We start from the raw sequence: 14,722 nt of genomic DNA, 5'->3' as shown, positions 1-14,722 counted from the left end.
GAATATGAACTTCATGTTCTCTCATCACTTCACGTTTTTCAACTAGAAAAACATGAAGTGATGAGAGTATCACAAAGTGCATCAAGTGTACGAGAATTTCATGACTATAGTATGAAACAAGTATTCTGATTTTGATTTTACCAACAGGGAAAAAAAGACTTTCTTGACTAAAATTTTAATTTCTAAAAACACTTATTACAGAAATGGAAGCATACAGTACTTCAGGAGTTTGTGAACATCTGTACATTACAGTCAATAAATTGCATATACCAGCTATAAACATTCTTTCTGAACATATGTTTTTTAAAGCTGATATCATATGTCAGCAGCAGCAGCAGGGGACTGACTGGTAATAAACTTCAAAACTGAATTTTTGTCTTTATTGAATGATGACAATATTCAAAATACATAATGTTTTCTCTCTTTCTCCTTTTTCTTTTTTTGCATATCTACTATGATAGTAACGATTAAAAAAACATCATAGCTGAGCAACTATGCAAAGGAACAGTCCTTAAGAGAATTGTAAATATACATAATACTGCAATGTATGTTTACATCATCTTATATTGTATATCTATTTTCTTTATAGGCTAGATATAATGTTTATATTTCATGTAAAAAAAAATTGCAAAAAAAAAAATATTTTACGACTGAAAATTTCAATTTCTGGGAAGAATGAATTAATTTAAAGTTTTAAAAATTTTAAATTTCTTTTGATACATTGGATATTGTGATATATCAGCAATATCAAAATCAGAGTTACATCATTGCAATATTTCATATATTAATATTTCTCTTGACAGTTTCCATGTTTAGCTTGCAATATATTTCTTATGACTTCAATTTCTTTGATGATTACTTGAACTAATGATTAGCATGTCAAATACTAAACTTTTTCAATGCAGTTCAAAAATAAACAAGGACAAGGTACAAATATATTATTGTTTATTTGCTAATGATAATGTTTGGAAAAGGAAAAAGTTTAAAGTATTTAATAATCAGCTGAGTAGCAAATAGCCAGTTATCTCTGACTATATTTACTACATGATTTAATTAATACAAGAAAACAATACGAATTATCAGGGTATCTTTACTAAATCTTTTTGAAAAATATAGATTATATGTATTAGTCTTCTGCAATAGTGGTGACCAGATTATTAAAAATAGATAAGTAAGATGTAAGGGAAACTGATATATTGCAGATTCCATTCTTTCAGAATATAATAATTGTAAAGATAAAATTTGATAATTCAATTACTGGTAGATATCTTTTTATTTGTTTAAATATCAATGAACATTGTTGAAAAAAATGACATGAAATATAATTACCGTATATCTCGGCAGATAAGACGACCTTCAGATAAGACGATGTATAAATTTTCGTCGAAGTTTTATAGTTTTAGCATATATCTGTCCTATAAGACAACCCCCAAACTATCAACAGCCTATGAATTTAGTTTAGATCAGCAATCATTATTTGAATAATAATACTGTATAGCATATATGGAATTATGTCCTATTTGTAATTTTTCAAATGAACAAATTTTATTTTCTTGCATCTGGCGATTTTTGCAAACATTCGCACTAATTCGGGCATTCGGGTAATGACCATGACTATACAAAAACATTGTATGGGCTATTCTATTTTGTGCACATACCCTACTCTCTTCTAGTAAATAATTACGGTTTGTTCGACTTTTTATAATGGTTTTGATTTATATAAATTTCAATCTAATTTTTTTGTATCTGTCCTATAAAGACAACCCCGGATTTTCGGGGCCATTTTTTATGGTTCAATTATCGTCTTATCCGCCGAGATATATGGTAGTCAGTCATGAAAATACTTATTAATATATTATATTAAAACTATATTATAACAACTTAAAAATTTCCATAAACTTATATGCTTATAAATGTGCAAGAATTCTAATCTATTATTTTAAAACCATCATGATATTAAAATTTGTTTTAAATTTTATATAATTAAAAAAATAAGGCATAACATACCTATTTCATTGGCTACATTTTTAAGTTTTTCTGGATTCCTGCTGATTAGAATAATGTCAAATCCTCGAAAAGCAAGCTATAAGAAGATTTAAATAGTGTTTAATTTCAAATTTATGTTGTGAAATTTTATAAATATTTTAAAATTACGAAAAAGAATTACAAAGTTTTCAAAATTTATATCCCCAAAACATAATATTTATATTGCAACAACTTTTATTCATAATTGTATAAATGTTTAATATAAATATGAAATACTTATTGTTTTGCCATTATAAAATAGATTTCTACTTTGTTCTGTATAAACAATAAGTTCTCTCTTAATGCTGCACTATAATGTCACTTTGAAAAAATTTTAACATTAAAATGAAGTTCAAATTAAATGCTCATTCCTAGCAAAACTCATTTGAATTGATGTAACTTTGAGCAGTGTGGCCAAAAACATCATTGGGAGCATAATGCACCATATGGTCTATTCACAATGAACGCTGACAGTTTCAAACTATGAATTTAAGATACTATCAATTATAACAAGCATCTCTATTTTAATAAATGAAAATGGACAAAAGAAATAATGCCTCAGCATTAAGAAAATTTAGCATTAAAATACAAAATGACATTTAACACTTTAGTATAGAGTTAGGTTAATTACTGAGTTAAAATATTCATATAAATTTGGCAACTCTTCGGCTATTTCTGATGTTCTTACCACACATTCTTTTACAAAATAAAATCATGTATAGATTATTTAATAACCTCCAAATATTGTAAAATATAAAACTTTTTCAATGATACTTGTCAGATACATACTTCAAGGACTGGAGATTCTATTAAATATAATTTCTGTTGAAATTACTTATTTCAGACTGATCTACTTTTTTACTTATACACTAACTTATCTACATATTCATTTTACTTATATACTTTAATATTTATATTATTTTTAAGATTAATTTATATATTTAACAATAGAGATTGCTATTACTGCTGTTATGTCTATAATAAGTTATTGGGCTGCAATTTGAAAAAATTGTACCTATAAATTCCCACTGTTGTCAGTCTGTCTGTCTTTCCTTAATCTCGAGAATGGAATTAGATAGATAAAATCCAAGACCAGATATGGAAATCTTAGAGGCAGGCGGCCCCGATTAACTATATACGAACTTCCAATGCAAGCCAGAAGTCACATTATTTCAATTCAAAACTTTTCTCCTAAAAGACAGTTAATAGATGACCGGTACAACGTTATTGTTAAAGGAAAAGTATTATGTACAGGGACAAAGCCACTACTAATAATTTGAGGAGGAAAGCATATATTTTAAATTAAATAAATTAAAAATATGATTAAAAATTGCAGCCTAGCTGGCATTGTGACAATGTCACAATAATTAATTGCTTGTTAATATTAATTTTCTTAAATAATTTTAACAAGTAAATTTCAATTTCAGAACAAAGTACAACAAAGTAATTACAGTATTAATACTCATTGACAAAAAAAAGTTATGCATTAAGGAGGTGGCAATGGAATCAAATGAGACTTTATAGTGAAAACAATGATAATAAGTTATTACAATAGCAAAGGTACAACTTCCTTTGGAATGATGGTATAATTTAAAAGAATCTAGTACCTTGCAAAACATCCTCTTGCCTGTACACATGTGACCATACCATAGAATATGGAGACATGCAGACATTATATCCTAAGTGAGGTAGCAAAAGAATTATTTATAGTTATATTTTATTTACATCATTTTTTTCCAGTTATTTTCAGTTCTGGAGATTAAGTTATGTTAATGGAACTGTATACTAAAATGTTAAATAATATTTTACTACATTTCTGTAACTAGGTATTAGTAGAAACACTATTTTTTATAAACATGTTCAATATTCAAATTAACAATGTATGAAAAGTTATTGTCAAATTGACATAGCAAGCTATCTACCAATCAAGCACTTAAAATTCAACAGCTATACACTGACCAGCAGAAGTGATCACTTTTGCTGGTCAGTGCATAGCTGTTGAATTTTAAGTGATTAATTGGTTGATTTAGTGCTGATTAAGGGTTTTCCTTCTGCTATGTTCTTTTCTCTGATCAGATTAATTGTTTATGATTTTGAATAATTATTAGTACAATTTACAAAAATCCAAATAATTGTTGTTGTAACTACTGAATTTGAAATTTGTATTATTTGAGTTTTATACTAACTATTGTTATTGAAATCATAATTTTTGTTTTGCAGTCAAACTGGCATTTATAGTTTAATAATGTTTTATATTTTATAAACTCAGATGCAAAGATTATTTCTTTGATATTTTGGATTGTGTAGTATCCTGTGACAGATTTACCCAAAGATTTGCAACTGCTACTTAAGACGCAATCGGTCCAGAGAAGGGTTATAAGATTTGCTTCCTTGGTATGCATTCTACATATGTGCAATTTGATGGACTGCTCACCTCTGCTTAAAATTTTCACATTCGTTAAGATCCATAAACCGGAAAACCAAATTCCTCCAGTAACTGAAAAGTGCATGATATGAGAATATTCAGATCTGCATGATATTTTTAACTGAAAAACAACTTGTGAAACTCTACCAAGCCAAAGTTGCTCACTATCCTTTTTCCATCGGCAATTCTCTACAGATGATAGAACACCTTAAATCCATTTCACTTGTCAACTAGAAATATATGACAGTATGGACTTTCAATCCTTATATCCAACTATAAGAATACCTCCATGTTTTTGCACAATAAGGGATTTCCTCTTCTCCAACATCAAAACACACCACATGAACATACTCGAGCTAACAACTTTAATTTGTTACATGTCATTCTTTGAATTTAACAAATAAATCTATCTACAGGGAAAAAGGGTGTCCTACAACAGCAATTTTATGTGACCTTGTGTTATGACATCTGAAAACACCTTTCTCCACAAGTTCCAGCATTTGAACCTCTTGTACACCAGATACATCAATGATATCTTCATCTTGTAGAGAAGGAAACCTAACCAATGGCAATTTTTAGAAAACATCAATAACAACCCTTATGGTTTGTTCCTACAATTAGATCAAGAAAGTGAAACAGCAGTACACTTTCTGAATATTCTCATATCATACAGATCCGGTGAAATTTTCACTAGGGTCTACCTTTCAACCCATTTTAATCCCATACAATTCCACAGATCCCAGACTTTGGATCCTTGATAAAAAGGACATATACTCACTGTATGAATATTCAAGATACTATCAAAAACTGAATTATATCAAGGAAATTGCCAGGCAACATGATTATCTAGATAAGATAATAAAGCAATTGATTGACACTTTCCTTACACCAAAAACAGTGACAGCAGCAATGAACTGGAGGAGAAGGGTAGTCTTAAATTATAACTCCACCTCCTCAACATCCAGAGAAAAGTGGCTCACAATGGCAACATATCTTTAGTATATTGTAACCTGACAAATTTTTAAGATACAGCAGAATGATAAAAAACCGCATGACCAGGACTCAGTCACCAGATTTACTCCATCCTAGTCAACAACCATCATTTCAATTCAAGGCTAGTCTACACACTTCATAATTTGGAGCAGAGGGTCCTCAATAACACAGCACTGGTAGCTTATTTACAAAATGATGTTCACGTTGAATGGGATCAAGCCAAAGTCATCAGATCCACTTCTAACTTACACAGAATTGGGCTTTTAGAAATATATAAGGCACACAAAAGGTCACATCATCATCGAGATGCAGAAAACCTATCAAACACCTGGCGAGTAATTTACGAAATGTAATTTATGAGCATTTTAATTAGAATTGCATCTTACAAATTTTAAAATGTTTGATATTTATTAATTTTATTCATTTTAAAAGGTTTAATTTTCTGTGTTTATTAATTATTACATTTTAATTTTTTTTTTTTAATTTTCAGATTTGTGACTTTGTTATTTTGAATTTGTAATTATACATTCTAAAGAATTTGAAAAGCTTGTAACTGAAGATCATCAATAAAATCTAATTGAAAATGTTTTTATTTCAATAAGTTTGTAGCTTGATTTATCAAGGTTTAGTTTATTCGTTTATTTTGGACTATCCAGTTTTTCCACCTGCTCGAGTAACAATGTAACATTTTGAAACATTCGACATTCATATCATAAATTATAATTGTCAATAAAATGCTAAAAATATAGCATACTATAAATATACTAGTTTATTAATAGAATTAGACACATCTAAAAACCTATTTAAACTCTTGATTCATAAAAAAAATGCCTTTTTACTTTTATTAATATTAAAATACTTATCTTAATAATACAGTAATGATTATTATTATTTTTTTTTTGATGTTCATAACCTATAGTGGCATGTAACCCACAAAAGTTGTTAGAACACACAGCCTGCACCAGCTTTCAAATTGACTTTCAACCTCAACCCACAATTTATATAAGGTATATAGGAAATTATGGTAGTTTTATCTGATTATTTCAAGATTTTGTTTCATGCTTTAACTAAAATACATTTTTTATTCTTTTTCAAAGAGATCTACAAGAATTAGGTCTGTTCTAAATACTATTTGACTAGTAAAAAGAAATAGTTGTTAATATCATCTCATATTTACTTTTCGGAATTTAAAATCTTTTGTTTATATAATAAAATCAAAATTGCTCAAACTAACTATTAGCCTATTTCTTGCCTGAAGTTTTTAACTTAGTAATTTGACACAAATAAGTAATTGGAATGAACTTTTCAATGCACATTTAAAGAAAACAACTCATTAAATTGTTTTATAACTTTGAAGTTCTTTTCCCCCTATCAAAATCAAAACTTTTAAAAGTAATTTAAAATTGTAAACAGATATTATTTTCTATTACCTATTTATTTTAAAATTTATAGTTAATACAATCATAACCAGGTTAAAAATGTGGAATTTTAGAATTAGAATAGTAATATGGAATAAATTTAAAAATAAGAGTAAAATTTATTCTTTATTTTTTACTTTAATTTTGAGAATTTAATTTGAAATTTGTATCATTTTAAAGAAATTTCTAAAATCTAATTCTTTTTATTTATAAAGCAAAAAATTTCTAAATTTAACTCTTTTGATTTATACAATTATGATTATTTTTCAAATTTCTGCATTTTATTAATTATGTAATTTATTATTATGGTCTTAATGAAATGTATCTGTTAGGGTTTCTGGTATATGAATTCCCAGGAATCCTAGCAAATTTCTGAAGGTTGATTCTCAGGAAATATGAATGAATCCCAAGAATTTTAAGCTTTTAAAACTTGACAAAATTTTTCATACGCATTTGCAATTAACAGCTATTTTCACATAAGCCGCTGTGTATGCAAAAAAAAGAACCCTAAGAAACTTTTAAAATGGTCTGACTGTAATGTTTTTTCACAAAATATTCTTAATATAGCTTTACAAAAGTTTATTATGTCATTCATAGCATACTTTTCTATAGTTTTTATAATAACTTTTTAAAGTATTGTGTTTCCATAATTTTTTTAAAAATATGAATAAACTCCAAAAATATTTTCAAAATTTTAGGGTTTATGATTTTCAAAACTAATAATAACCTCATTATTTTTTATGGAATCCTAATATGTCAATTGTTTTTTGTTTTGTAAAATATTAAATTTAATATGTATATAATAATAGGCAAAAACAATTTTTAATCTTTTTCCTTTATTTACATTAAAAAAATTTTTATACTGATCCATTTAATTCATAACAACTTTACAAAAATTAAAATATTTTCATAATTTTTTCTGACAGGCATTGACGTCAATCAGATATGAACATAGTAGCTAATAGCATGTGAAAGTATTGCAGGAGTGGTTTTTTGTCATTCATTTTAGAACTCATTTTTGTCTTCAAAAGAAAATATTTTATCACATTTAGTTTTTTGCAATTGTTTTGAAAATTCTTAACATATTACAATTTTATGTTTACAGATTTTCCCCCTTGTTCAAAAATTTTATGATGTTTATCAATTTCTGATTCTGCTATTTTCTGTTTTTTTCCCAGTGACAGAAAAACAATTTTAATATATCATGCAATAATAATAATAATTTTTATTATTATTATGGTAGCCCCTCATTATATTGTGCATATAAGAAGGCACACTAAATGAGCCGTATCAGATGGTGTGATAAAACCAATGTATTTATCCTTTATTGGCTAAAGTGCTTTTATATTTGGAAGAGAAATAAGTAGCAATATATCCTTGTTATATCTAGATATAACAACAGGCTACTGTATTATTATTGTGTTAGTAGTTTGTATTGTACTCAGTTAATACTGATGCCTAGTGGAATGCTAGAGCATGGTCAAAGCACAGCTTTACTCGAGGTTGTGCACTATTGTTAAGGCCTAATGATAATGTTATTTTTATTTAAACCAGTAAAATGCTAAGCAGAATATCAATTATTATATTCTGCTTAGTATTCTAACTATTATAAAAGAAAGAAATCCAAAAAATCTATATCCAAATGTTTATATTAAATTCATCTAAAATAATCTTACCTCCTGAGCATATGCTTTTCCAATTCCATCTGTTGCTCCAGTAACAACTGTAAAAAACAAAATATCATTAAAAATTATGCATAATTTCAAACTACTGCTACTTCATTATTTACTTCAAATAAATCTTATTAAGCATAAATTTTAAAATTTCCCTTTCTTGTTTACTCAATTTTTATTTTACACAATGGTAAATTTGATATATAGCCTAATTATTTTAGAATTTTCAGATTGTAATCGTCTAAAACCTTTGAAAAAAAAATGGGATAATGTTTTTATATATCTTTTTAATTTGACCTATTAATTTTTAAGGTTTTTGGGTTTCTTTTCTAAAATTATACTTAGTCATAACATCATAGTAATAAGAAACATAACAAAATGATTAGCATTACTATTATTAATGATAAGTGGAATCATAAATAATTATATATGTATTTTAGAACACAAACAAATTTTACTTAGAACAATGTTATTTTTCATTTCAGAATACATTTAAAAGAAACAAGTCATATTATTAGTTTTTTAATATAAAATTCTAGTTATATAATTAATTACTTATAAATTTTAACTAATTTAAGTTTCTATTGTATTTTTTTAATAAAAATGTATTGTGTAACTTAAGTTTTGTTTACTATTTAAATTTCAAGTATATTAAATGTATTTTTAACAAAGTTTTAAAAATAAAATAACTGATTATTATTAAATACCTTCATTAAACTGACAAACTTTATACACTAAACATTACAGATTTTTAGTTTTAACACAGCAATACAATTACATATTGTACCTAATAGAATTGCATTGAAAAAAGAAATAGGTGAAACTCTTATTGTAACCTTTTTGTCGGCATAAACATCAACATTAATTATTATTATAGTTTTTACTGTCTTGATTTATATTATGGTAGAATTCCATTTTAACTGAGATAATGTGGACCAATGCCACCTGGGATAACTGAAAACTCATAAAATGGATGGACATTTTGGATTAAAATTCACAAATACGATTTATACAATATATCAATTTTAAGCCACTTTTTACATTGTTGTTATGTATAATTAAATTCAGTCATTTTTTACATCATTTATTATACAGCTAATATACATACAATAGTTTTAAAAATAAAAATGTATATTATTGTAGTTACATTTTAATATGAATGATTCAAATTAAGTGTCTCATACTAAAGTTAAATGATAAAAGGTAACAAAAAAATAATTTTGTATACATGTTATGAAAGGTTTCAAACTATCATTTTGGGAAAACTGGCTGTCTGAAATTTCAACCCAGTCAAGAGCACAAACTTATCACTTCAAAAGTCAAAAATATTACAGCAAGTTTTGTTGACTGTCAGTGCAGACTGAAGTAGTGCACAGCAGTTGGATATATCCAATGACAATGTGAAAAGTAGTGAGAAAGTTGGTGCAGTGTTATCCATATAAGATCAGCCACAACAGTCAATTGCTTTCTGACAACAGGGAAACCCAATTGATCTTTGCATTGACTTCCCTTGCCAGAATGGAAAGGGATATGCCTTGGCCACGGAGACTCTGGAGTGATAAGACATATTTTCACCTTAGTGGAACAGCAAACATCCTAACTGTTACATTTGAACCATCATATTTTCCTTCACTCATATGCAATAGTGGAATACAAATGGAAAACCCTTGTATTTTACAGTAGCTTCCATTGCACGTGACTAAAATTAGTCTGGCACCACATTTAGCCTTAGATTGTTCTTCAAACAAGCTAGTTCAAATGAGCCTGGGATATGCACTGTGATTGCCCAGAAACCAAGGGATACTCAATAGTTTTGTCATACCCAAACTACAACGTCTTGACTCAACCTATTCATGCTTACTCCATCATGACAATGTCTAGCACAACATGCTCTCAGTGGATAGCTGAAAACAGTTGCTAGACAGAGGAAAGTGTTCCAAATGACTGGTGAAGAGTTGTGATAGTGAAATTTCCCAAAAAAGGAAACCTCGCTGATTATAAAAACTGGAGAAGCATTGTGATTCTTTTAGTTCCTGGGAGGGTCTTCTGCTTAGTTCTCTCACAGCAGTTAAGGGGAGCAGTTGTGCCAATCTTGAGGGAAGAGCAGGCTGGCTTCTGACAGGGACAATCATGCAGTGAACAGATCTATGTTCTTCAGAATATCATAGAGCAATGTCTGGAGTTCTAGAAACCACTGATAATTAACTTTAAAGAAGCCTTTGACAGTGATCATTAATTGCTGTAAAATATTGTTAGATCTTATGGCATATCACAGCTATATATTAATATTTTTAAGCTCTTTTATCTGGATAAAGACAAAAGATGGATACACTGATTTCTTCAAAATTGAAACAGATGTTAGGCAAGGTTAACTCTCTCATCATTCCTGTTCCTTTTGGCCATAGATTTCATAAAGAGACAAGCAATGGTCATCTCTGGTGCAGGCATTTTAAGGAGAGGTCAGATGCAACTCACTGACCTGGACTTTGTTGATGACATTGCATTGTTATGGGAAATGCATCAAAAGATGAAGAGTATGACCACAAGCTTTGAGCATGAGGCTGGTAGGATGGGATTGCAGATCAGCAGTGATAAAACAAAAATAACATCCATAAATAAGCAAAAATAAAACTCACAATTGGAAGTCAAACAAGGAAAGATGTTGGTAGTTTTGCTACCTTGGTAGCATGTTATCACAAAACAATTGCTGGATTAAATCAGGCTATATTACTGCTATTAAGTTATATCAAAGGAGTAATAGCCTGATCTAATCCAGTAATCATTTGGCTTTAATATAACTATCAGGCTTACAGATGTATATGTATTTGCTATCACTAGATGAAGGCATTGAAGCCAATATAAAACCTAAGTTGGTAAAGCATCAGCTATCTTTCAGAGACTATACTCAATCTGGTCTTCACGAGCAATCAGTACAGCAAATAAGATACACTTCTACAACAATATTGTCATTTCAACTGTAATTTATGCCTGCAAAAAACAAAGGCACAAAGAAAAGTACTCAGAAACTCAATGTACTCCATCAATGTTGACTTCAAAAGATACTTGATATTACATATTGCAATTGTATCACAAATGAGAAAGTTCTCAGAAGTGGACTACACAAAGTACAGGACATTGTTACAGAGCATAGGATGTGTTTTGTAGGGCATGTATGGTACTTCATGTACCGGAGGAATGCTTACCAAAAGTAGCCTTAAATGGAAACCATACAATGAAAAAAGAAAACAAGGCAGACCATGAACAATTCAGTGTTCTACATTTAAAGATCTAAAGAATGTTAGCACTCTGTGGGATGATGCTGAAATCTTTGCAGCTGACTGTGTTTGCTGGAGATAGCTGGTTGCCCAATGTGCCACTTGCCACAGGAGGACTCAAGACAGCCTAGATTTGAAAAGTTGATAACAATAATGATATACACAGTGGCGACTTTCCGAACAGGCTCACGAGGCCTGTTCGGAAATTCATACTAATTCGGCCTCATAAATCAAGGGGGCTTCAAAATTCAGCTCTCAAAATTAAAAAAAAGTTATTTTAATTAATTTTTTTCTTATAATAAAAATAATTAACAATTTAGCAATATTCCCTAAATTAAATTACCCTTAATTATTTACCAAACAATAGTGAAATCTATTATAATAATTTACAAATAAATTATTATTATTTGTAATTACTAGATTTTTGAAATACAAATCAGTAGAAAATTAAAAAATAAATTAGTTTTTACATCCACGGATTACTAGACTTTTGTTTTTAACACTTACCTATTGAAATTTAATAATTCTTGTACCAATAAGTTTCAATTTTCATAATTAATACAATCTGAACATCAGTAACCTTATAAATACAGCCAGGCAGTTGTAATTTTATATTGGTTAATTTTCAATGTTATTTCCCTATGTCTCACTTTTTTGGACCACCGGTATAGCACCTACCAGGGTAAAAAACATGTGCATAGAATGCACACTTGTAGGGTGTAAGAGCAGTGAAAATATTTAGAAGGGGCTTCAAAATTGAATTTTGCCTGGGGCCTCTCGAGTGCTAAATTTGTCACTGGATATACACATGTAAAAAACAAATTTATATCTATTATCTATATGGTCAACAAAAAATTAGGAATCATTTTTCACAAACTGTTAGGAATTGAATGAAGGAATAAATAAGAAAATAAATACGTACTCAAAAAGTTGAGTAACTGAAACAAGTTTATAATTTTCCTTACTCAGCAATATATTAAAAAAGAGGAAACTTTCAAAATCATCATAAATTATTAAAGAGAAAAATAATGCTAATAGATAACATCAATTATAAAAACTTTTCAGTCACACTTTCCTTAAGGACATATTAATTCAACATAATTAAAATAATCACTTAAGATTATATACAAACTATTTTAAAATTTAATCAATAAAAATATTAATTTCACAAAAATCATTTTTCAAGAATTATAAATCACTAAATAAAACTTTAAGTTCCATCTTTTTATTAAAAGTTTACATATTTATAAACACTGCAGTTTCTTAAATAAATAAATGCTATTTTATCTGTTTTTGAAACTGTGTTTTACTGTGTATTGAGTGTTGAACACAAGACTGTTATTTATTAAACACTTGGCTTTCTCCACCTTTATTTAGTTGAACTAAATAAAGGTGGAGAAAGCAAAGTGTTTAATAAATAACACAGTCTTGTGTTCAATACTCAAAATAAATTCTAATCAATATGCAAATTTAAATACTTCCTCGAAATATATAATTTTGTAACTTTTCCAAGTATAAAGATCCCAATGCGTTTTTCCATTCAGGAAAATCTTATTAATACGAATAAGCCATTCTTTTAAGAATTTCCAGATCGACCGAGGTTATCAGAAAAGTAATTATAGCTACGGTAAAAAATACCAAGCATTTCTAATAAAATTATGGGTAAACTATGACATCTTTTGCGACAAACACATAGTTTAAAATATTATAACGCATGGCGCCAACTCTTTAAACAGCGTAAAATTTTTAGTTATAATTACTTAATAAATAATTTTGTTAGACAGATGAGAAAAATGAACACAGAATAAATCAATTGCGACCTAATTTTTCAACCGAAACAGTATTAATTTTTATTCTTCTCTAATAGAAATATTACTTGATAACTCAGTAGTTAAGACTAGATTTTATATAGCAATTTTCCTAAATGACGAAATTACGTGATATAATCGAAGGTTGTGGATAATATATTGTGTAAAGTTTTTCTCAAAAGCCGCCTTTTTTTCTTACCTCATTCTAATGGTCGAGTCTACTTTGTTAGACATTATGCAACTGAAAAAAGGTATTTCAAAACACCTTACAGCATTTCATTTTTTATATAAATAATTAAACATTGAATTTATGTGAAGATATGATTTAAAGCCGGATAAGATCGGTTTAAAGAAGAAAAATACATTAAAAGAAAAAGATAAACACTGACCTGCCCATCTTCCTAGTTGTCTCCAATCGACGGTCATGCCGAGCATTCGTCCCAGAACGCATGTATAGAGGCCTTTTAGAATAGAAAGAACTAACTTGATGAAGATAACTACCAATACGAGGAACCCGATCCACGCAAACACCTGCAGAAAGTTAGATTTTGCCGAAAAGCCTTTAGTAGGGCAAGTAGCTGTGTCGACCTCCATGGCTCCAGTAACAAATGCCACCTGGAAAACGGATAACGAGGAAGTTCAGACAGAGCATGCGCCGAGGTCGCGTAACCATCGCGCCACTACATGTCTTTTTTTTCTGTTTTACCGGTGACGTAATAAATATGTCGTAAGAAAAAAAGGCTGTTTCCGGCCCCGGGGAAATTCGTCCCATTAAATAGTTTTATGTCGGCCGTTTATATGTAAGACATATATATGTTCGAATAATATAGTTAATGCATCATAATTCGGTCGTCTGTACTCGTGCATCGTAAGCGGTAACCTGTACAACTATAAACATTAATGGGGTTGATTACTAGACTGTTTGGCCCATATTTTTAGAGTAATAAGCAGCTAAAATAAGAGTATTCGTAACGTATTCGAAAATGTACATTAAAACAGTACGAAAAATTGAATATTGGATTATTAAAACGGGATTTTTAGCGCCTACGGGTATACGAATCCGGTTGTTGAATTGATTTCGATTATTACGGAGGTTTCTTCAAAG

The 14,722-nt window shown here is 28.8% G+C and overlaps 1 protein-coding gene across 1 annotated transcript in view; it reads right to left on the bottom strand.

The window, feature by feature from the left end:
- The window catches only part of LOC136980714 (very-long-chain 3-oxoacyl-CoA reductase-B-like), a 43,715-nt gene extending 29,465 nt beyond the window's left edge, over positions 1-14,250 (bottom strand). Inside the window, exons 1-3 of the mRNA XM_067276906.1 lie at positions 14,007-14,250; positions 8,538-8,584; positions 2,008-2,083 (exon numbers count right to left, since the gene is read on the bottom strand). Of these exons, the coding sequence (XP_067133007.1) occupies positions 2,008-2,083; positions 8,538-8,584; positions 14,007-14,211 (328 nt within the window). The 5' untranslated portion in view covers positions 14,212-14,250. The remainder of the gene's footprint in view (positions 1-2,007; positions 2,084-8,537; positions 8,585-14,006) is intronic.
- Between the last annotated feature and the right edge of the window lie 472 nt (positions 14,251-14,722).

Source organism: Centruroides vittatus, unplaced genomic scaffold (genome assembly GCF_030686945.1).
Source record: "Centruroides vittatus isolate TY-2023 unplaced genomic scaffold, ASM3068694v2 contig_717, whole genome shotgun sequence".
Taxonomy (NCBI): domain Eukaryota; kingdom Metazoa; phylum Arthropoda; class Arachnida; order Scorpiones; family Buthidae; genus Centruroides; species Centruroides vittatus.
The sequence above is the reverse complement of the archived record's forward strand: the minus strand, read 5'-3'. Positions and strand labels throughout refer to the sequence as shown.